The sequence below is a fragment of the Balaenoptera borealis genome, assembly GCF_965194805.1.
Source record: "Balaenoptera borealis genome assembly, chromosome: 9".
Taxonomy (NCBI): domain Eukaryota; kingdom Metazoa; phylum Chordata; class Mammalia; order Artiodactyla; family Balaenopteridae; genus Balaenoptera; species Balaenoptera borealis.
Genome location: NC_138873.1, coordinates 26980181 through 27003631, shown reverse-complemented (window position 1 = coordinate 27003631; position 23451 = coordinate 26980181). Strand labels below are relative to the sequence as shown.

General features: G+C 41.6%; 1 protein-coding gene and 1 long non-coding RNA gene across 10 annotated transcripts in view; one reads left to right on the top strand and one right to left on the bottom strand.

The window, feature by feature from the left end:
• The window catches only part of MAP3K5 (mitogen-activated protein kinase kinase kinase 5), a 223648-nt gene extending 208258 nt beyond the window's left edge, over positions 1 to 15390 (bottom strand). For 4 of the 9 annotated variants that reach the window (XR_014248547.1, XR_014248548.1, XR_014248549.1 and 1 more), the window contains exon 1: positions 13956 to 15384. Coding sequence is in view for 5 of the 9 variants with exons in the window: in XM_082405615.1 (XP_082261741.1) it covers positions 13956 to 14379 (424 nt within the window). In the remaining 4 variants the exon portion in view is untranslated. Of the gene's footprint in view, positions 1 to 13955 lie in introns of all 9 variants that reach the window. The other 5 variants (XM_082405615.1, XM_082405614.1, XM_082405612.1 and 2 more) reach the window with 4 other exon arrangements.
• LOC309635021 overlaps positions 1 to 23451 on the top strand; it is a 517380-nt gene that overhangs the window by 376053 nt on the left and 117876 nt on the right. The window lies entirely within an intron of this gene.

The window sequence follows — 23451 nt, the reverse complement described above, 5'->3', positions numbered from 1 at the left end:
CCAGCAATCACTCAAGACACTATTCCAGACAACCACCGCCACCTACTCTCCTGAAATTGCTCTGGCAAAAGTTATCAGGGGCTTTCTAATCTCCAAGTCCAGCTATTTCTCTGAAACATTCAACTTTACTGACTTCTGACCTCTTCCTGTCGCTTTCAGCTAGCTCACTCTTTTCCTCTCTCTTCCACTCTCTGAACTTTCCCCCGTCCCTTGTCTTACCTCTTGACCACTTCTCTTTCTCACTAGTTGATGCCCTCCTCTGTCCATCTTTAAGTGCTGGTGTTGTCTCTGTTCCATCATAGGCCCTCTTTTTATTCTACCTCTTTCTTATAGGGAGTCTCACTTATTCTCATAATTTAAAATGCCTGGCACGTAATAAGTGCTTTCACTGTTATCCTTCAAAACCCAATTCAAATATCACCTTCTATCCAAAGCCTTAGCCAACCTCCTCCACACTCCCTTCTTCCCCAGAAGAATCCTCTGTCACTTGTGTTCTCAAAGCACTTTCTATAAACCTCTAGTATAGCAATCGGCAATCAGCAATCAGCATAGCCTACTCCATCTTTATAGCTGGTCTCCTGCACTGGATTGTGGGCCCCTCAACAGAAGGGTTGATTTCACTGAATTCAGTAAGTGCGGCCACTTCATGATCAAGCACAGATCTATAGGTCAAGCACAGATACAGAAGACCTGAGGGGTGTCAAGATCCATAAAATGTGATCTTTGCCACCTAGGAACTTCACTCACACTTAAGTAGAAAAGGCAGATATCAAAATCAATAACTAAACACCAGGAAGGGAAAATGCAATATTCATTCATTCAATCCATCAATATGTATCAGGTGCCTACTAAGTGCCAAGCACTGTATTAGGTACTAGAGATACAGGATAAACAAGACAGACAAGGAAAAGAGACGTGGTATTATACTTTAACGATCCTTTAAAGTACCTGAAACTGCTTCTTCTATGTCAGACCTTTCTAACAAAGGATTTCTTATTATCCTACAACATTGGACTTGACTTTTTCGGTTGTTCCTTCTTAGTCATTTCACATATGATGCAACACTTATGGAGCAACAGCTTTTTTTAATATCCCCCAAAGAATCAAGTAAACAAATTAAGATGTATTTAATAGTTCTTAAGAGATTATTTTAAGAGGTAACAGATAGACTAACATAAACATCAATAAAAAATTACACAGATCTTAAAGAGGGGCTAAAAAATAGAAAGTTAAAGAGTTCCATGATTATTCTTAGCTGAAATAAAAAAGAATGCTAAGCTCCAGCTCATAAATAACTATGCAATATGCTAGATTTAGGAAGGAATTCCCCTGGTGACCACATATTATAGCTCAAATGTTGGGCAATAATTTCTTCTGTGGTCAAAGCGGACAGTTACAAGACTTGAGAAGGTAATTCTATGAGAAATAAATAATAAATAAATATAAAGTCATCAGAAGCTCATAAGCCAGTTCAAGTCTTAAGTGGAGCTTTCACAATTTAGACCAGGTAACTGAAAACTGAAAGCAGATTAGGGCCTTGGATTCTCCAATCATAGCTTTTTTTTTCTCCTTTAATGCTCTTAGAAAATCTTCTCAAATTAAGTTGGCTTATCCTCTGGCACAGAACTCTGTTTAGGGAACATGCCCTTGCTCCCCTGACAAATAAATAAAGGAGAACCAACCCAAAAAAGTGGAATTTGAAAACAGAAAAATCAGGGCTGCTTCATACATCTGTCTCTGCAAACTTATTCCAACATGTCTAATGATATTTTCATAGGAAAGCACAGACCTATTAAACAGTGGTGGTCTGGGAAAATTAAGGCATGACAACACATAAATATCATAGTACAATTTTGTTCAAAATTCCCAAGCAGTGTCACAACACAGTGGCAACAGCTTTTGTGTGAACAACTTACTTGCTGCTACGGATGGTGTCTAGCCCCTCTTGGGCTATTCCAAGATTAACAATAAATGGAAAGAGGTAATAAGAAGAAGCTACCAGCCTTGGATAATTAAGAGATTATCAATCACGAAGAATGTTCACTATATATTTAACAAGATGAAACCTGCTTCTTTAATAAAACAGAGTTTTATTAAATGCAGAGCCCTGAGCTCTGTGCAGCTTGGAAATTGTGAAGTAGCACTTTTCCATTACTTATCTCCCTTTCACCAAACAGTGAAAATATGATTCAATGTTGGAGGCAAACCAGAAAGATAGAGCAATATCTTAACTTTGGTTCCAAGTGTATAAGAGATTTGGCTGACACAGAAAAGTGTCACTCTCGTGCTATCAAGGTTTTACCTTCTCCAAGATTTCATAAATGGGCACCGAATGACAGTTATAAATGTAACCATAAAACTCCACAGAGGTTACTTAAGCTCAGTCACCTACAATTCTTGTCTGCCTTTTTTCTGACTTCTGTTGCCTTAAACAAAGAATCGAGAACAGGATTCTGCCTGAACTTTTAAACTTTCCGTAAATCCAAGCAAGCCATGCCTTAACCCTGTCATTAATGAATGCTAATGAATATTGACATGTTAGCAGCTTGTAAACGCTCCTGCAATTTACTTCTTCATTAGTACATCTTTGCATCTAACTCATTTCTTCAAAAGAACCTTAAAAAGTGAGCTTTGGAAACATACTATGTTCGTGATAAATATGAATTTTTGTCACTTATACCTTGGTGTGACTTAAATCAATCAAAATAAAAACTTATGACCAAGTGTGTCACTCATTTGAATACATGCTATATGGACCGGTAAACACTAACAAAATACTCCTGGAAATTAAATGTTAAGTCAAAAGCAGAGCTGACTGTGCAAAGATTTCATAATGCTGACAACCCTTAATTTTAGACTTTGGAAACAACACAAATGCAGATTTGCAGGTTGACACTCTAGTAAACACAGCAGGATCAGTCCTTGGGTAACCCACTCATGTGGCATATTTAATGATCAAATAAATGTTCTACACTACTGAATTTATAAAGGAAAGAAGAGTCTAGGACTCTGTTAAGAGCCTAGGCTAGCATTTCCTTTCCAACTTTATTTCAGATTTACCAACTGCCAAGTGTACTTTAAGCACGTAAACTATTGGCAGCACTAAGTTGCTGGGCAAGAAAAGTTAGGCCAACTATTCTCGTCATAACTCACGTGCAAGCTACAACACTGTTCTCGAATTTCACTAGGTCAAGCCAAGCAACTTACACCCCAACCCTGTTTTGCAACACACACACACACACACACACACACACACACACACACACACAGAGATACATTAGGTTTTAAAGCCAGACTCTGCCGCTCTACATAGTCTAGAAATCTTTTCTTACTCTGACTGTATATAAATAGTAAACAGTAAACTGACCAAGAGTTAGTTTTGAAAAGCTAAAATCCTACTGTCTAGGTCTAAAGATCTGAATTTTCAGTGGATCAACCAAAGCTAGTTTCCCAAGACCAGTTCCTAAAAATCTAGAAATTGTCTTGGTAGAACTAACATACATCAACTGTATGTATGTGACTCAAAAATAATTAGAGGACTTCCCTGGTGGTGCAGTGGTTAAGAATCCGCCTGCCAATGCAGGGGACACGGGTTCAAGCCCTGGTCTGGGAAGATCCCACATGCCGTGGAGCAACTAAGCCCATGCACCACAACTACTGAGCCTGAGAGCCACAACTACTGAGCCCGCGTGCCTAGAGCCCATGCTCTGAAACAAGAGAAGCCACTGCAGTGAAAAGCCCGCGCACCGCAACTAAAGAAAGCCCACATGCAGCAACGAAGACCCAACGCAGACAAAAATAAATAAAAATAAAAATAAACATTAAAAAAATAATTAGAAAGGTTACGTAAAATGTACATTCATAATATTGCTTAGAAAGTTCAAAGGTAGCCCAGATTTCAACCTTAGTCATTTTTATGTATACCATAACACAGATATGGCTCTGCAAGCATCAACAAGGTGTCTAATACGTGTCTGCCATTTAGATTCCATTCTCTAAATGGAATTGTTCGTTTGTTTACTGTCTTCATTCTTGCCCAGCCACTCAGTAACTTGGCATTCAAGCTATTTTCTGTCAACCAAGGACCATACATAGGCCCCAGGCATTATCAACAAGCAAGCAACACAATTTTATCATGGACCATACGCCTAAGGAATCCTAAATTGATACTACATTGTTGGCATGTTGCAATTACCTAAAATAGCCTCAATTTTTTTCACAAACTGAAAGGATTAATACAAGAGAATTTAAATACAGATCAAATTCCACTACTGTAGAAACAGTATATAAGAAAAAAGATTCTAAGTCTCAAGTAATAACTCCACTTGTTTCTATGAGTCATTATATAAAAAAATTCTTCCACGTTAAAGAATTACAGTACCTCCTTGAAGCCAATTTAATGAGATTTTGTCAATATTTATAAAAGACCTTAAAGGTTTTTAATAAAATCTGGGTATTTATTTAAATAATTTTGGAACATGATCCTGATTTCATATAAAAATAAAGTGACGAGCCTAACGCATAGTTTACAGGTGTGTAAGATTATTATTCTCAATGCATTTTCACGTCTGTTATAGCAGTAATGAACACTGTTCTCATGTGTCCAGTTCAATGAAATCACCCGTATTGTGAAGTCCTTAAAAAAATTCCCTTGGATTTTTCACTTATTCACTACTTAGAGCATCACCTTGAATGTGGTAGGCTCCCAATAATTATTCATTAAATTGGTGAATTCAATGGGCAGACTCTAAGACCATAAAAGGCAGAAATTGCACTCTTAACCTAATTCTGTGCAGACCTTAGGAAGAAATCTTGCAGATTTTAAGTAGTCGACAAATGTCTACTGATGAGAAGACTGTAATTTAAATGTTCTCAAACAGAAAATTTATTTCTAGGAGACAGGAGAGCATAGTTATAAATGAACAGACTCTGGGATCAGACAGTCTTAGGTTCAAAACTTGGTTCTACCAAGTGGCACTGGGAAAGTGGATAACTCTGCAGGGTCTCAGTTTCCCCATGTGTAAAACTGATCCACTGCCATTATCTGCCTCATAAAGATGGAATAAGATCAGGCATGTAGAGCGACTGGCACGGCACCTGGCACTCAGTAACACATGGTGTTCATTTGGGTATGACTTGCCTTAAATTACAAGATCAAAGTAACATATTTGGTGTGTGGAGTCTTAGAGCAATTTGCCAGCCTCTAAAATATTATATGCATTTTTTCCCTCCAAAAAATAAACCTGTTTGGAGTGATCTAGACTACTGAAGTTCCTGTTAGTAATGATGATTTCCTAGTATATGAATGAAGCTGGGTTTGCAGACACTGCAAGCAACACACTGGTGTATTTCTGACTTGTTTCTGGTCAAGGCACCCTCTGGGAACTATCTGATTTAAAAAAAAAAAAAAGCACCTTTGACTGTCTTTCTAATGATAAAACCATTTTATAATGCTTTTGAGATAAACGTTAAGTTGTATAAAACTGATAGTAACGCAAATAATACTTGTCCACAGCGATACAAATGAATATTGTTTGGTAGAGATACAATTGATTTCCACCTTATAGAAAAGATGACTCCAACATTCAATACTTACAGAATTGCCTTACAGTACATTAGCAGTTTGGCATCTATTAGCAAATTCATTTCAGCATTCCTGATTGTCTGCGTGCGCGTGTGTGTGTGTGTGTGTGTGTGTGTGTGTGTGTGTGTGTGTGTAATATCTGCTCTTCAAATTATCCTTTGAACCAATTTTATTATCTTACTGGTTTTCTTCATGGTTTTTTCTGTAGTATACTGGGGAAAACCCTGGATTATTTGGGATTCAGAAGAGGTGAGCTCGACTCCCTACTCAACCAGTTGATTTATTCTGGCCAAGTCAAATACCCTTCTCCAAGGAGGACTTGCCTCAACTGTGAAAGACAGAGGACTACACTGCCACATCTATTTATTTTCTGGAGCAAATAAGATAATCAAAAGAGGACTCCATTGCATAGAACAATATACATTTACATTATCACTCTGATTTAGCAACATAAAATCACCTACGCCCCAGTGTGACCAAACTATAAATTGGAGAATACCTAGCTGGAGGTAAAAGCTGCCGTGGCCCCTGGACAGCAGGAATCACACTCCTGGTCCTGGGTTGCCTTGGCTCTAAGCTGACACTTGTCACAATGAACTTATTAGAAAACTTGAATGTGATATCAAGAGGTATTTGACATGTAATAGCCCGGGTTTCCTTAATTCTTTTGGGATGATTTTTAAATAAGAAATAGGGGTAACTAAGATTTTGAAAGGAGAGCGAATTCTCTGGATTAGGCAAATACCTGGTTTTATATGGTTTGGAGTCAGTGGTCAGATGGCCTGACATCCACTGATAATTCACTAAAGTAGCTCTCCTCCATGTTTGTTTCTTAAGAGTTCTTAGAAGAGAATAAAAGTATTGGAAAATACTAATATAATTGGCCACAACCTCTTATAAAGCCTTGCTGTACAAAGAAATATAACTTCCTTCCTGCATGAATCATATACCAAAGGCAATTGCTTTGCCCATTGTTGATTACCTACTGTAACAGAAATGGTTTGCTTGTAATGGAATGTTTACTGTTACCTTGTGCAACTTCTGAAGCATTCAAGTTACACAGATCCGCTCTGCTAGGATTTTCAGTAGTAGACGCTGTTAACATTTAAATTTTTTCTCCTCTCTTCTGTGTCCCCCTAAGAAAACTGCCACAATGTAGCCTGGGTTCTGTATCTTTTCGTTTTTATGTTTTCTTTTGGAAAAAACCAAAATTACAAAATAAAGCATAAGATGTAAGTACTCACTTTCAAAATTTTTTGGAATAATCAGACAAGACTTTAAAAATCAGCTTTGTCTTATACCCTCTCTCCTCCAATAATCTGACACATATTTTGATGAGTTTCTTTTTTTAAAAAAATTTATTTATTTATTTATTTATTTTTGGCTGCGTTGGGTCTTTGTTACTGCGCGCAGGCTTTCTCTAGTTGCAGCGAGTGGGGGCTACTCTTTGTTGCTGTGCACAAGCTTCTCATTGCGGTGGCTTCTCCTGTTGCAGAGCACAGGCCCTAGGCACGCAGGCTTCAGTAGTTGCGGCACGTGGGCTCAGCAGTTGAGGTTCATGGGCTCTAGAGTGCAGGCTCAGCAGCTGTGGCGCATGGGCCCAGCTGTTCTGCAGCACGTGGGATCCTCCTGGACCAGGGCTCGAACCCGTGACCCCTGCATTGGCAGGCGGATTCTCAACCACTGCGCCACCAGGGAAGCCCTTGATGAGCTTCTTAAGTCAACATCTCCAGCCAGAGATAAAAGCCAATATATTAAAGCAATGAAAGAAGTCAACATGTTAGAATCACCAGTGGGTTTTAAAATAAATTATAATTTTGCTTTGCTTTCCTATTTTTCTTTTATAACACTAATAAAATTTGCAAATCTAATTTTGCTCCCTGAAAATAAGGGGTATCTTTCTTAAACAGCCAGTTTCCCCACTTATCTATATCCAGTTTATGGGACAGTGAGGCTGTTTTCTTCAAGATATACCTTTCCCAAGGCTGCTGGTTACCGGTTTCTTCCTGATACTCACACAGCTGTAGTTCCTGCAACACTGCCCACTCCCACCTCATTTACTATAGTCTCAACTCTCACCTTGCCTCAGGCAGAGTGGGGTGCTGTTTGAAGGGTCCGCTTAGGGCAACTACTTGCAAAGCAGAACCCGTTGGTGCCTGTTGGTGAAAACTTGCACATTCATTGGGCTTTGTGCTTGTCAACCTCCCACTGCTCCACAAAGAAGTAGTGAACCAATTCTATCCTGCAAACCAGAAACAGGAACTGAACGGGCCTCTAACCAGGCCTCCAAAACAGGAAGCAAGGGACAGTCCCTGCAGCCACCAGAGAGGAACTGACTTGTAGCAGAGAACTCCCAGAAGGCTGGCACCAGCCAAGGCCACTGGTGACACAAGGCCAAGTTGTGTGCCTATAATTAGGCTTCACCTAGAGGTGGAACCAACTTGAACTATCAACTGATGAACATATGAAGCAGACAAAAGGCAACCAAATTGAAGCAAGAAACCAGGATCCCAGGAGCCTGGGAAGCAGGACCAGTGGTGACAATCTGCAGTTGACTATCTGGGATAAGAAATGGGTGCTCTAAAAACAAATGCATTTTTGTGCTTTGGAGTTTTGTTTTTCGTTTTGCTTTTTTCCAATTTTCTAGTAAAGCTCTTTTTGGAAAATTTTAACTTCGCCTCCAAGAAAGCAAGAGGAAGCACAGTGTTCTGAGCTCACAGCGGGCAGGCAATGCTATGCCAGCAAAAAGTCAACAGCCCAGAGAAAAACCATGAGTGGGCCTCCACTGGGATATTTTTTTTAATCCCTTCCTAAACTAGACTTTTTCTTTATGAGTTTGCCTATGTTGGCTCTTTTGATAATTTTGCTAAGGCTTGTTTCTTGGGTGAAGAAGCAGTGACTGGAGGTAGGAAGGAGCTATAAGGTGGTTTAGACTAGAGGTTCTCAAACACTGCCCTGTTAATTGGCATGATAAAGTTTTCATCCATCATGGTGAAATGGGAAAAATAATAATAAATAATGCATTTTTCCATACATTTACTGTATGCAAAAAGCTATTCTTTATTCCAAGGTTATGCCTTCCCTAATTCAACATAAAAAATGTGTTTTCTTTTTAAGAAATCGTGGCAGTAGCTGGCTGGTTGTCAAGTTTTCTTTTTCTCTCTTTATAACACACTTACTTGGAAAAATGAAATGTTGACAAACTCATGTCAGTCTTCAATTTTTTTAAACCGGTTCATGGGAACCACTATTTAGGAAATACTGACGCCACCCAAGTATACTTCTCCCTCCAAGTATATGAGACAGTGTATATGAAAGCCTCACTGGATTTAAAAGTAGAAAATGCAGAAGTGGGCTGGAAGACTCTCAGGAACTTCTCAGTCTGAGATAGAGAGGAGACAAAGGTTATGTTTGCTTTTGTTTTGTTATCAAATAAGACTGGAAGTCCTAAGGAGCTGTGCTGGAAGCAAGCGGAACCAAACCCAGAAAGTTCAGATGCCTGTCCAGTGACATGGCCCAAATGGGTGACTTTAATCACAAACCCAAGTAAGGCGGGAACACTATAGAGATGAAAATATAAAGGCTAAATTCTTAAAATTTCAGCCTCCATGTGTTTCCTTCCTGTTACCCACTGTTGCTACTGGGTGAAAGGCTGAGTAAGAGATTGCAATACAGAGAGCCTGCCTAAGAGAAAGGCCTGGCAATGTTCCGGCTAGGGGCAGGGAAAGGGGAAGCAGGCAGCCATCCAATCCTGAGCCCCCCTGAGAGGAAGTGAGGTGGCCTTGAGCAGAGCACTGTCCCTGGGTCTTACATCAGCTGAAAGTCAAGCCCCATAAATAGGTTTGGAGGGGACGAAGGTGAAAGTGTTTATGGATCCCCTGCCGGTATCGCTTCCTCCTTCCTCCTTCGCTGAGCATCCTTCCTCCTCCGTCCCGGCCCAGCCTCCTTCCTCTCCCTAAAGCCACCCAATCCTTCCTTTGTCCCCGCCTCACCAGAGCCCCTCTTCTCAACACCACCAATCCAAAGTGATGCTTCTACATCCAGCCAGGATGCTACCAGAAGCTATATGAACGCGAAAGTTCCTGATTCTAACACAGGGAAAGATGTATTCAAAGTCCCAGTTTTAGGACTTCCCTGGTGGCGCAGTGGTTAAGAATCCGCCTGCCAATGCAGGGGACACGGGTTCGAGCCCTGGTCCGGGAAGATCCCACATGCCGCGGAGCAACTAAGCCCGTGCGCCACAACTACTGAGCCTGAGCTCTAGAGCCCGCGAGCCACAACTACTGCACCCTCGTGCCACAACTACTGAAGCCCGCGTGCCTAGAGCCTGTGCTCCGCAACAAGAGAAGCCACCGCAATGAGAAGCCCGCGCAGCACAACAAAGAGTAGCCCCCGCTCACCGCAACCAGAGAGAGCCCACACGCAGCAACGAAGACCCAACGCAACCAAAAATAAATTAACTTTTTAAAAAAGTCCCAGTTTTAGGTTGGCAGGAACATAATTTCCTGAATGTTTAACCAGATAAATGCGTTTCACACTCCAAGTACACTGAGTTAACAAGGCTTCTTATAGTCTAGTCCCAAATTTAACCTCCGTCTATAACACTATTTCTAAGAAAAAGTGTGCTCCTGGATCTAAGCAGCAACCTTGAATCATTTAGCCTGAATGAACGAATATAACTTCTTTATGGTTCGGTTTTTCCATAAGCAAAGTAGGGGAATAATAAAGCCTATACCAGCCATACTTCACAAAACTAATGTTCATTTTTAAAAAAATGTGGAGACCCTGCCAGTTGGGGTCTGTCTACCTGAATGGAATAGTTCTGCATCACTAACATCTGTATCACTAACATCTGTATCACTGACATCTCTTAGCTTTTATAGAAATTTACTGCCTACAATGCAGGGGGCTGGGAAGGGGTGTTGTTAGCTTGGCAACTGCCATCTCTGAGTGACAGTATTGTATACGTAAGTATAATGAATTTTCATAAAATCTTTGATAAAACATCAGTTTCCTCTCAGAACGGGAATGAAAGAGAGAATGACAAGTGTAGTCAAAGAACAAACTCGATTACAGTTAAACGATAATCAAATAGGGAAAATCAGTGAAAACCTTTAACTACAATCTATCCTTTAGAAAGATACCAGTACACAAAGATAGCGGAAGCTTCTAAAAATGTAACGAAGCTTTAAGTTCTTATTCATTCTATTAAGCTGAGCTGCTCGAACACCAACATTCCTTTTTAAATGTTGAGGCCCTTGTTAAGTCTCTCTTGCTTACCATTCTATTGCAGATTGGGGTCACCTCTGAACCCCACTCCCCAGTTTGATTCTAGAGGCTATTTCCTGGAAGCCCAAGGCATTCCGCATAGATCCTCACAACCAGGACTTGAATCTGCGCTTCTCATGGACCCTGAGCTCCTGGAGGTGGCAACGTGATACATATTAATACAAGCAGTTCATTCATCTCTGTGGACTGAAGTGATTCATTTTTTAATCAATACTGTCATAATTTTAAAGTACAGAATTTGAGGGCTGGAAGGAATCTTAGAACCCAATTATTACAACCCTTCTCTGAGATTTTAAATTACTTGCTCCAGATGAGAGAAGAAGCAGGACCAGATCCAGATCTTGAAACTCTTGTTCCGATGCTCTGTCCCCGCACACCCTGCTGCCTTCCCTTTTCAAACTCACAGGATTACATGAGGGAATCTTAGAAATTTACTTCAATTTCCCCCTCTACTTCCATCCTTGGTCAACTTTATAGGCCGCTGAAGGAGACAAAGGGCCTCACTCACAATTATGTGGTTCAGAGCAGAGCCAGGATGAAAACTCAGATGGAACTTGAGGGCTGATGTTCTTCCCACTATATCCTAATGGTTCAACTTTCGAGTGGTGGTAGTGGAGGCAGAGCAGTGGTCAGCATGGGGCCAAAACCTTGCCAGGCCTGTGTTTGTAAGGCCTGCTAGCTAAGATTGGTTTTTCCATTTTCAATGGTTGGGGGAGAAACATCAAAAAAGAATAATACTTTGTGAATTACATGAAATTTAAATTTCAGTGTCCATTAACAAAGTTTTACTGGAATACAGCCACGATGATTTGTTTAGGTCCTCTTTATGGCTCCTCTTGAGTAATACCTGCCGAGTTGAGGAGTTGTGAGAGACACCTCCTGCAAAGTCTAAAATGTTTATACCATCTGGCCCTTTACAGAAAAATCTGCTGAACCCTGGTAGAGGACGAGCAAGCGCTCTTTTAGAAATCAGAAGTCAAGTTCTACTACTATCTAACTTGGCCGCCCTCAGTTTAGAAAAACAAAGGGTTTGGACAAAACTGATACCGTCCTTATTCGGTCACATCTTCAACATCTTCATGCTGAATGAGAGAGCTCAGAGATCATGTCACAGGCAGGGGTGAAACTGGGGCCTGCCCAGGTTGAACAAAGCAGTGGGATGGGACAGAGCTGGCCCAGAAACACTGGTTTTCCTAGAGCGTGTCCTCCTCCCCACTATTCCACATTGCACCCAGATGGCTCATAAGGTCCCTGCCAGCTCTCTGTCACATGAGTTTGATGCTCCCCTCTCTTGATTCTGAGAGTAAATCAGCCCAGCTAAATGGAGGTAGCAAGGGCGAAGCCAGACTTTTTAGAATCAGGCACCCAAAGTGAAATCCTCCATTAACCAGTTGTTACCTATGACCTTGGGCCAGAGATGGACCCCTTGGTTTTCTCATCTAAGAAGGCTGCTAAGCACTTCCTTCACAGGCTTGTTTGGAGGATTAAACGAGATACATTTCAAATGTGTGGCCCCTTCTAATCTTTCTCTCTCCCTTTCCCAGAGACAGTATTTGGAGAATAAACAGTACGTGAGCCTTGTTAGGAAACTCTTTCAAATTAGCGTAGAATTTAAGATTACTTTTATAAAAAATACCCAATCTATCAATGCAATAAAAACAGGCTTATTATTTCACTGGGTGTTTTCCTCACATACCTTTCAGTTCTTTGAAACTTCTTCCAAATTATAATCCAAAAATAAAAGTGCTGTAATTTTTAGAAAAGTTATGTTTCTTATTTAGAAAAGCAAGCCACACAAAGAACCAAGCTAAAATATATTATACTCATGTCCAGTTATGAAGACCAAGACTGTAAAATATACCCGAACCAAAGTCCTAGTTTATTTAGTCTGGCTTCCTTAACATGAAGTTCTTCTTGTTCTTAAAATATTCAGCTTTGGCTGAATTCCAAGACTGACACAAGCCTACTTCAGGTGTTTTGAAGAGACTGAAGAGAATTAGAACTGGAAACAAGATTGGATTATAAAACCTTCTACGTGACCACAAATGCAAGAACCTTATTGCTTGAAACCACTTATGCCCCCACTTATAAAAAAAATAAATACGTATATATCCTCAACATTGGTTGTACAGGGTGCTAAAGGTTAATTTCAATAACATGCTTTCATCTCTAACACATGCTAACAGATAGCGAATTGCTGCAGTCACTTGAATTGCAATGACACTCTGAAATCTGTAATAGGTTGAAAAGATTTTTTTTTCATGAATTATTCTAGCAACCACTTTAATGGGCACACTTTAATGACCAATCTAATCTTAGTTATTAAAATAGCATATCAGTGTTTTAAACAATGTTAAAATTATATACTTTCCAGCCCATCAGGGCATATGGAGTAATAAAAAACAGGCCTTGGTTCTTTCACCAAAATCCTAACAAAGATATCATACAAGTTTAGTGTAAATTACAAAGTTGCTTTTGGAAGTAATTACTTAAAACTTCAAATTGGTAAAGAGATGGGAAATCTAACCACTAAACTTAAGGTAAAGGGAGCTGGGAAGATCATGACATAACATGCAAATTCATACACATCCACTCTGCCTGCAGCTGGCTGAGTGGCAGAAGTCATGATTTCTGTACTCTCAAAAGTACACAGAAAAAATGAGGACATCATCTAAAACAGGCACAGGTTTATATAGAAGGAAAATGTAGGCCAAACCTAACAGAACAGAAACCAAAACACTAAATGTAGAAAGGCTGATTGGGGCAAATATTTTGCAATGCACGAGATCAGAAGTTCTCTAAGAGGACCACACGCACCCCAGGGCTCCCGGTGGCTGGGCAGTCAGACTCTCGCACAAATACACTCTCCCCAGAGCTGCGAGAGGCCGCCCGGAGCAGTCACGCAGCGCGGCTCGCTGCCTCTAAGATGGGGCGAGAAGTAAATAAGTAGGAAGCACTATCGCTGCCCAGAAATTATTTTTTCCTGCCCAGTAAAGAAAACAAAAAACATTTTTCCCCCTGCGGCGGCCTGTGAAAAAGTGAACCCTGACCGCGGAGGATGGGGAAGGGGTTGCACACGCACCTGCATTGTAAAAACGGTCCAGCACCGCAGTTTCCCCAAAGTCCAGTTTCCCGAAATGCAGGGTCTCCAGAGTGGCGCCCACCGTCTCGCACGCCTGCCGCAGGCACTGCAGGGCCTCGCTCTCGGCCACCACCAGCTGCCCCTGGCTCGCTTCGTTGATGACATATGCCACCGTGGTCCGTCGGCCTCCTCCGCCACCAGAGTTGCCCCGGCACCGGGTGGCGCTGCTCCCGGTGGTGGCACTGGGACCCCCAGCACCAGGGGCGGCGGCACTCTCCACGTTCCAGAAGCTGCCCGGTGGCGGCGGCGGCAGCTGGTTCTCCTCGCCCTCGGCGGCCGCCGCCGCTCCTCCCCTCCGGTAGCTGCCGCCCTCGGCCAAGGGTGGCACGGAGAAAGTGATGCCCTCGCCCGCCTCCGCGCTCATCTCTCCCGGCCGCGCTGCAGTGGCGGCGGCGTCCCCCGCCCAGCCGCACCGTCTGGCCAGGCACAGCTCGGGGCTGCTCCGCGCGCGCCGGGCTAAGCAGCTGCCATCCCGCGTCGCGCCGCGCCGCCGCCTCCTCTCCGGCGCCCTCTCCCCCGAAGGGACGCCGCTGCCCGGCGGCGGCACGCCCCTCCTCGGCGCCTCCGTGGCCGCGCCGCTCGCCCGCTGCAGGGTGTAGAGTACAAGGGGTGGGGAACCGGGTTGAGCGGGAAGGGACAGCGCTTCCTTTTCTTGGCGGGCGGACAAGTCGGCTAGCGAACCTGCGCCGCGGCGCGGCTCAAGGGCGCCCCTCTCGGGGTGCGGTGTGCCCTGGCCACCCGGAGCGCGGTCCTGGCTCCTTCCGTGCCGGGCGCTCTGGGAGGGGCGGGGGAGGGCGCCCTCTGGGTGGGGAGCTACCTGGCCAGCACCTCACAGGCGTGCAGACTCCCTGGACCGCGTCCCGGAACAGCTGCAGCGGCCGCCGAAAGGATCCGCCTCCTTCCTCGGCGGCGGCTCCCCTTCATCTGCTCTGTTTCCTCCTCCTTCCCCGGCCTCGTTTCTCTTCCGATCGCCGCGGCCGCTTCGTCCTGGCACCAGCCTGGCCGCTCCAGTCTCACCGCTCCTTGCAGCCGCTCGCCCAGTCGGCCACCGGCTTCTTGGCCGCCCACTCGTCGCGGCACCGAGAGTCAGGGCCCGCCCCGGGGGAGGGCGCTGCTGGGAAGCTCGAGTCCGGACTAAACCGACTGCGCCGCGGCTCCCGGACCTCAATCCAGCCGCGAGCGCCGTGCGGGGACAAGGTTTTGCACCGTCACCCACCGGGCCCCCCACCCAAGAAGACCTGGAGTAGGCAAAAGCCCGGAGCGCACGCGACGACAGGACGGCGCAAAAAAAGTCTCTCGCGAATACTCGGGTCTTCTGAGCCAGCGCAGGAGGCATTTGCAGCGTTCCCCTTGGCCAGGGCGCCCCCCTCCGGCCCCAGCCGGCCTCGCTCGGCAGCGCGCTCCGGTCACGCGTGCGGCGCCGGCAGGACTAGGGCAGCATCTGGAGGCCAGCATTGCGCGAGGCGGGAAGACTTCAACTACAGTCCTGCAGCCGGCCTGAACTGGAGGGTGGTTTATTGGTGACAGTGGCTCTCCGCAAGTGGCAGGCTAAATTTATCGTGCCTGCCCCTGGTACTTTTCATTTTCAAATTTTCAATAGCTTTGCTATCATGAATAATTGATTAGCTCCAAGTGCTGAACGGTATAGCGTTCCCATTTGGGTTCTTAAAATTTCCCCCGACACCGCGCATACTTACTTCAGATAGAAAACCGGTTCTATACTGGACTTGGCACCTCATCATCCGCCAGATGAAAGAGGGAAATTAAGTGATTACTGCTATTTTTTAAAATTGCACGACGGGAGGGCGGGGCGGGGGAATGCCTGAATTGCTTAAGAGCAATCGAAAAGTATCTACTTATTTGGGAAGCAAAAACAGATGTGTAAGTTCTCAGAGAACTCCAAAATGCTATAACTTCAGGAAAACCAGTGAAAGCTGCAGTGAAATAAAGTAACAGGTTTGGGCTTCCCATCTCCAGGAACCGAGATGAATGAGTTCTATGAAAAAGGTTGAAGAATATTGCAAATTATATGCAAGCTAGGGGGAAAAGGAAGGATAAAACAGTTGAGTAGTAAACAGTGAAAAGAAGGAAGAAAATAGTAATGGGGGAAAACACCTAGCAGCTGAACAATTGTATCTGCACAGTTGTATCCTTAATGAAGCAAAATGACGTTAGCTTTTTCTAAAGATTTGTAAAACGATAGAAGTAAATTTCTAGTAAGGAAACTGGATTCTATGTGATCCACATCTGCTTTTGAACTTGATATCATTAGGAAAGTAAATATTTAGTGAATCCGTTATCATAAGGAAACAAAATGTTGATGGACTACTAATAGATGTGTATCTTTTAATATTTCCAACAACTTGTCAAACCTCCAAACTTCTGTGAAAGTGTATAATCCTCCACCCCATACTGGCCCAAAACAATAAACACAGGAAAGTCGTTGGGACCATGTCTGGAAAATTAAAATGCCCAAATTCTCAAAGAGCACTTGACTACACAAATAAGGCCCAATATTATATATCAAGCTATTTTCTAAAAACCATAATTTTTAGACCATTTCACCTTTGCTTCCCTTCCAGATCTTTTCAGAGCCATTGTTCATATATAATTTTGTTTTATTTTGCTCACTTTGTTTTACTTTGAATTGATTTAATAACTTCAAAGATGTTACTGATTACTGGCACCCAAACCCCAATGCAATGCTGAAAGACTACTTTTCTTTGTCCCAAGCCTCTCCCACCTAAAAGGCATGGTTTAGCTGATTAATCTTACACAGTGGGTAACCAAATGAAATTTCCATTTTTATAGCTGATAAACAGTTGAAAGTATGTAAATTCAGATGGTTCAATTTACAACTCAAATTTGAGTCCTGTGCATAGGCAGGGGCACCAGGCAGAGGGCGGGCGTGGGCGTGGTGCTGAAATCCTGCCTGCCTTCAGCTTGCCAGGCCTGCCTCAGGGTGTCTGTCTGGAGGAATGAAAGCCTTTTTCTAATTCGATCACCCAGCAGTTGTGCTTTTTGCAATTCGTCTGTATAGAAGGCGCACCTTTTTCTAAGCCAAAAGCACATCTAATATGGTAATGGTGGACAGGAGAAAAATCATTGCCTATCTTGGGCTCCCAGGTTTCTTCTTGAAGATGCAAAATTGTGAATTTTAAACCTGAAATGGGCAAGTGTCTCCTAGCTAACTAGCTTTTGCTTTAGGTGACAAGTTTGTCTCTTTCTCTGTATCCTCAGGTAAGATAAGTAGAAATATTATATACTTTTTTTTTTTAATACAGCAGGTTCTTATTAGTTATCTACTTTATACATATTAGTGTACATATGTCAATCCCAATCTCCCAATTATTCCCACCACCCTGCCCCCGCTTTCCCCTTTTGGTGTCCACACGTTTGTTCTCTACATGTGTCTCTATTTCTGCCTTGCAAACTGGTTCATCTGTACCATTTCTCTAGATTCCACATATATGCATTAATATATGATATTTGTTTTTCTCTTTCTGACTTACTTCACTCTGTATCACAGACTCTAGGTCCATCCACATCTCTACAAATGACCCAATTTTATTCCTTTTTATGGCTGAGTAATATTCCACTGTATATATGTACCACATCTTTTTTATCCATTCGTCAGTTGATGGGCATTTACGTTGCTTCCATGTCCTGGCTATTGTAAATACTGCTGCAATGAACATTGGGGTGCATGTGTCTTTTTAAATTATGTTTTACTCTGGGTATGTGCCCAGTAGTGGGATTGCTGGGTCATATGGTAATTCTATTTTTAGATTTTTAGATTTTTTAAGGAACCTCCATACTGTTCTCCATAGTGGCTGTATTCCCACCAGCAGTGCAAGAGACTTCCCTTTTCTGCACACCCTCTCCAGCATTTGTTGTTTGTAGATTTTCTGTTGATGCCCATTCTAATCGGTGTGAGGTGATACCTCATTGTAGTTTTGATTTGAATTTCTCTAATAAATAGTGATGTTGAGCAGCTTTTCATGTGCCTCTTGGCCATCTGCATGTCTTCTTTGGAGAAATGTCTATTTAGGTCTTCTGCCCATATTTTAATTGGGCTGTTTGTTTTTTTGATATTGAGCTGCATGAGCTGTTTATATATTTTGGAGATTAATCCTTTGTCTGTTGATTCGTTTGCAAATATCTCTCCCATTCTGAGGGTTGTCTTTTCGTCTTGTTTATAGTTTCCTTTGCTGTGCAAAAGCTTTTAAGTTTCATTAGGTCCCATCTGTTTATTTTTGTTTTTATTTTCATTTCTCTAGGAGGTGAGTCAAAAAAGATCTTGCTGTGATTTATGTCAAAGAGTGTTCTTCCTATGTTATCCTTTGAGGGTTTTAGAGTGTCTGTCTTACATTAAGGTCTTTAATCCATTTTGAGTTTATTTTTGTGTATGGTGTTAGGGAGTGTTCTAATTTCATTCTTTTACATGTAGTTGCCCTGTTTTCCCAGCACCACTTATTGAAGAGACTGTCTTTTCTCCATTGTATATCCTTGCCTCTTTGTCATAATTTAGTTGACCATAGGTGCATGGGTTTATCTCTGGGCTTTCTATCCTGTTCCATTTATCTATATTTCTGTGTTTGTGCCAGTACCATATTGTCTTGATTATTGTAGCTTTGTAGTATAGTCTAAAGTCAGGGAGTCTGATTCCTCCCGCTCTGTTTTTTTCCCTCAAGATTGCTTTGGCTATTCGGGATCTTTTGTGTCTCCATACAAATTTTAAGATTTTTTTGTTCTAGTTCTGTAAAAAATGCCATCGGTAATTTGATAGGGATTGCACTGAATCTGTAGATTTCTTTGGGAAGTATATTCATTTTTACAATATTGATTCTTCCAATCCAAGAACATGGTATATCTCTCTGTCTGTGCCATCTTTGATTTCTTTCATCTTATAGTTTTATAGTCTTATAGTTTTCTGAGTACAGGTCTTTTACCTCCTTAAGTAGTTTTATTCCTAGGTATTTTAATTCTTTTTGTTGCAATGGTGAATGGAATTGTTTCCTTAATTTCTCTTTCTGATCTTTTGTTGTTAGTGTATAGGAATGCAAGAGATTTCAGTGCACTAATTTTGTATCCTGCTACTTTACCAAATTCATTGATTAGCTCTAGTAGTTTTCTGGTGGCATTTTAGGATTATCTCTGTATAGTATCATGCCATCTGCAAACAGTGACAGTTTTACTTCTTCTTTTCCAATTTGTATTCCTTTTATTTCTTTTTCTTCTCTGATTGCCGTGGCTAGGACTTCCAAAACTATGTTGAATAATAGTGGCGACAGTGGACATCCTTGTCTTGTTCCTGATCTTAGAGGAAATGCTTTCAGTTTTTCACCATCAAGAATGATCTTGGCTGTGGGTTTGTTGTATATGGTCTTTATTATGTTGAGGTAGGTTCCCTCTCTGCCACTTTCTGGAGAGCTTTTATCATAAATCGGTGTTGAATTTTGTCAAAAGCTTTTTCTGCATCTATTGAGCTGATCATATGGTTTTTATTCCTCAGTTTGTTAACATGGTGTATCACACTGATTGATTTGCATATATCGAAGAATCCTTGCATCCCTGGGATAAATCCCACTTGATCATGGTGTATGATGCTTTTAATGTGTTGTTTGATTCTGTTTGCTAGTATTTTGTTGAGGATTTTTGCGTCTATATTCATCAGTGATATTGGTCTGTAATTTTCTTTTTTTCTATTATCTTTGTCTGGTTTTGGTATCAGGGTGATGGTGGCCTCATAGAATGAGTTTGGGAGTGTTCCTTCCTCTGCAATTTTTGGAAAGAGTTTGAGAAGGATGGTATTAGCTCTTCTCTAAATGTTTGATAGAATTCACCTGTGAAGCCATCTGGTCCTGGACTTTTGTTTGTTGGAAGATTTTTAATCACAGTTTCAATTTCATTACTTGTGATTGGTCTGTTCATATTTTCTGTTTCTTCCTGGTTCAGTCTTGGAAGGTTATACCTTTCTAAGAATTAGTCCATTTCTTCCAGGTTGTCCTTTTTATTGGCATAGAGTTGCTTGTAGTAGTCTCTTAGGATGCTTTGTATTTCTGAGGTGTCCGTTGTAACTTCTCCTTTTTCATCTCTAATTTTATGGATTTGTGTCCTCTCCCTCTTTTTCTTGATGAGTCTGGCTAATGGTTTATCAATTTTGTTTATGTTCTCAAAGAACCAACTTTTAGTTTTATTGATCTTTGCTATTGTTTTCTTTGTTTCTATTTCATTTATTTCTGCTCTGATCTTTATGATTTCTTTCCATCTACTAACTTTGGGTTTTGTTTGTTCTTCTTTCTCTAGTTCCTTCAGGTGTAAGGTTAGATTGTTTGTTTGAGATTTTTCTTGTTTCTTGAGGTAGGATTGTATATCTATAAACTTTCCTCTTAGAACTGCTTTTGTTGCATCCCATAGGTTTTGGATCATCGTGTTTTCATTGTCATTTGTCTCTAAGTATTTTTTGATTCCCTCTTTGATTTCTTCAGTGATTCTTGGTTATTTAGTAATGTATTGTTTAGCCTCCATGTGTTTGTGTTTTTTACATTTTTTTCCCAGTAATTTATTTCTAATCTCGTGCCGTTGTAGTTGGAAAAAATGCTTGATATGATTTCAATTTTCTTAAATTTACCAAGGCTTGATTTATGACCCAAGATGTGGTCTATCCTGGAGAATGTTCCGTGGGCACTTGAGGAGAAAGTGTAAACAGATGTTTTGGATGGAATGTCCTATAAATATTAATTAAATCTATCTGGTCTATTGTGTCATTTAAAGCTTGTGTTTCCTCATTAATTTTCTGTCTTGATGATCTGTCCATTGATGTTAGTGAGGTGTTAACATCTCCCACTACTATTGTGTTACTGTCAATTTCCTCTTTTATAGCTGTTAGCATTTGCCTTATGTATTGAGGTGCTCCTATGTTGGGTGCATATATATTTATAATTGTTATATCTTCTTCTTGGATTGATCCCTTGATCATTATGTAGTGTCCTTCCTTGTCTCTTGTAACATTCTTTATTTTAAAGTCTCTTTTATCTGACATGAGTATTGCTACTCCAGCTTTCTTTTGATTTCCATTTGCATGGAATATCTTTTTCCATCCCCTCACTTTCAGTCTGTATGTGTCCCTAGGTCTGAAGTGGGTCTCTTATAGACAACATATATATGGCTCTTGTTTTTGTATCCATTCAGCAAGCCTGTGTCTTTTGGTTGGAGCATTTAATCCATTCACATTTAAGGTAATTATCAATATGTATGTTCCTATGACCATTTTCTAAATTGATTTGGGTTTGTTTTTGTAGGTCCTTTTCTTCTCTTGTGTTTCCCACTTAGAGAAGTTCCTTTAGCATTTGTTGTAGAGCTGGTTTTGTGGTGCTGAATTCTCTTAGCTTTTGCTTGTCTGTAAAGCTTTTGATTTCTCCATCAAATCTGAATGAGATCCTTGCCAGGTAGAGTAATCTTGGTTGTAGTTTCTTCCCTTTCATCACTTTAAATATATCATGCCACTCCCTTCTGACTTGTAGAATTTCTGCTGAGAAATCAGCTATTAACCTTATGGGAGTTCCCTTGTATGTTGTTTGTTGTTTTTCCCTTGTTGCTTTTAATAATTTTTCTTTGTCTTTAATTTTTGTCAATTTGATTACTGTGTGTCTTGGTGTGTTTCTCCTTGGGTTTATCCTGCCTGGGACTTTCTGCACCTCCTGGACTTGGGTGACTATTTCCTTTCCCATGTTAGGGAAGTTTTCAACTATAATCTCTTCAAATGTTTTCTTGGGCCCTTTCTCTCTCTCTTCTCCTTCTGGGACCCCTATAATGCGAACGTTGGTGCATTTAACGTTGTCCCAGAGGTCTCTTAGTCTGTCTTCATTTCTTTTCATTCTTTTTTCTTTTTTTTGTTCTGCAGCAGTGAATTCTACCATACTGTCTTCCAGGTCACTTATCTGTCCTTCTGCCTCAGTTATTCTGCTACTGATTCCTTCTAGTGTCTTTTTCATTTCAGTTATTGTATTGTTCATCTCTGTTTGTTCTTTAATTCTTCTAGGTGTTTGTTCTTTAATTCTTCTAGGTCTTTGTTAAACATTTCTTACATCTGCTTGATCTTTGCCTCCATTCTTTTTCTGAAGTCCTGGATCATCTTCACTATCATCATTCTGAATTCTTTTTCTGGAAGGTTGCCTATCTCCACTTCATTTATTTGTTTTTCTGGGGTTTTATCTTGTTCCTTCATCTGGTACATAGTCCTCTGCCTTTTCATTTTGTCTATCTTTCTGTGAATGTGGTTTTTGTTCCACAGGCTGCAGGATTGTAGTTCTTCTTGCTTCTGCTGTCTGCCCTCTGGTGGATGAGGCTATCTAAGAGACTTGTGCAAGCTTCCTGATGGGAGGGACCAGTGGTGGGTAAAGCTGGGTATTGCTCTGGTGGGCAGAGCTCAGTAAAACTTTAATCTGCTTGTCTGCTGATGGGTGGGGCTGAGTTCCCTCCCTGTTGGTTGTTTGGCCTGAGGTGACCCAGCACCGGAGCCTACAGGCTCTTTGGTGGGGCTAATGGCGGACTCCAGCAGGGTTCATGCCAAGTAGTACTTCCCAGAACTTCTGCTGCCAGTGTCCTTCTCCCTGTGGTGAGCCAGAGCCACCCCCTGCCTCTGCAGGAAATCCTCCAACACTAGCAGGTAGGTCTTCTTCAGTCTCCTGTGGGGTCACTGCTACTTCCCCCTGGGTCCTGATGCACACAGTACTTTTTGTGTGCCCTCCAAGAGCGGAGTCTCTGTTTCCTCCAGTCCTATCGAAGTTCTGCAGTCAAATCCCACTAGCCTTCAAAGTCTGATTCTCTGGGAATTCCTCCTCCCATTGCCGGACCGCCAGGTTGGGAAGCCTGACATGGGGCTCAGAACCTTCACTCCAGTGGGTGGACTTCTGTGGTATAATTGTTCTCCAGTTTGTGAGTCCCCCAGCCAGTGGTTATTGGATTTGATTTTATTGTGATTGTGCCCCTCCTACCATCTCATTGTGGCTTCTCCCTTATCTTTGGATGTGAGGTATCTTTTTTGGTGAGTTCCAGTGTCTTCCTGTTGATGATTGTTTAGCAGTCAGTTGTGATTCTGGTGCTCTCACAAGAGGGAGTGAGGAATATTATATACTCCTAATTCTAAAAAGTATTTAATGCTACATACAAAACAAGATAAATATAATTTTAAATTATCAGAAATCAGTAAGGAAGCCAGTAAAAGATGTATCAAGCAGCTAAGATAAATTAAGAATTCAATTGATTGCTAAATTTAGCTCTGTGTTTTGACTGCCAAAATAAAAAGAAAGCACATGATAGTACATATATTCATGTGAAGAGTCAAGTCTTAACCTGGCACTGAATTCTATAGAGACTTTATTACATAGAATCTGATATAGAGGACATTGGGGAATACAATGCAATTGAATAT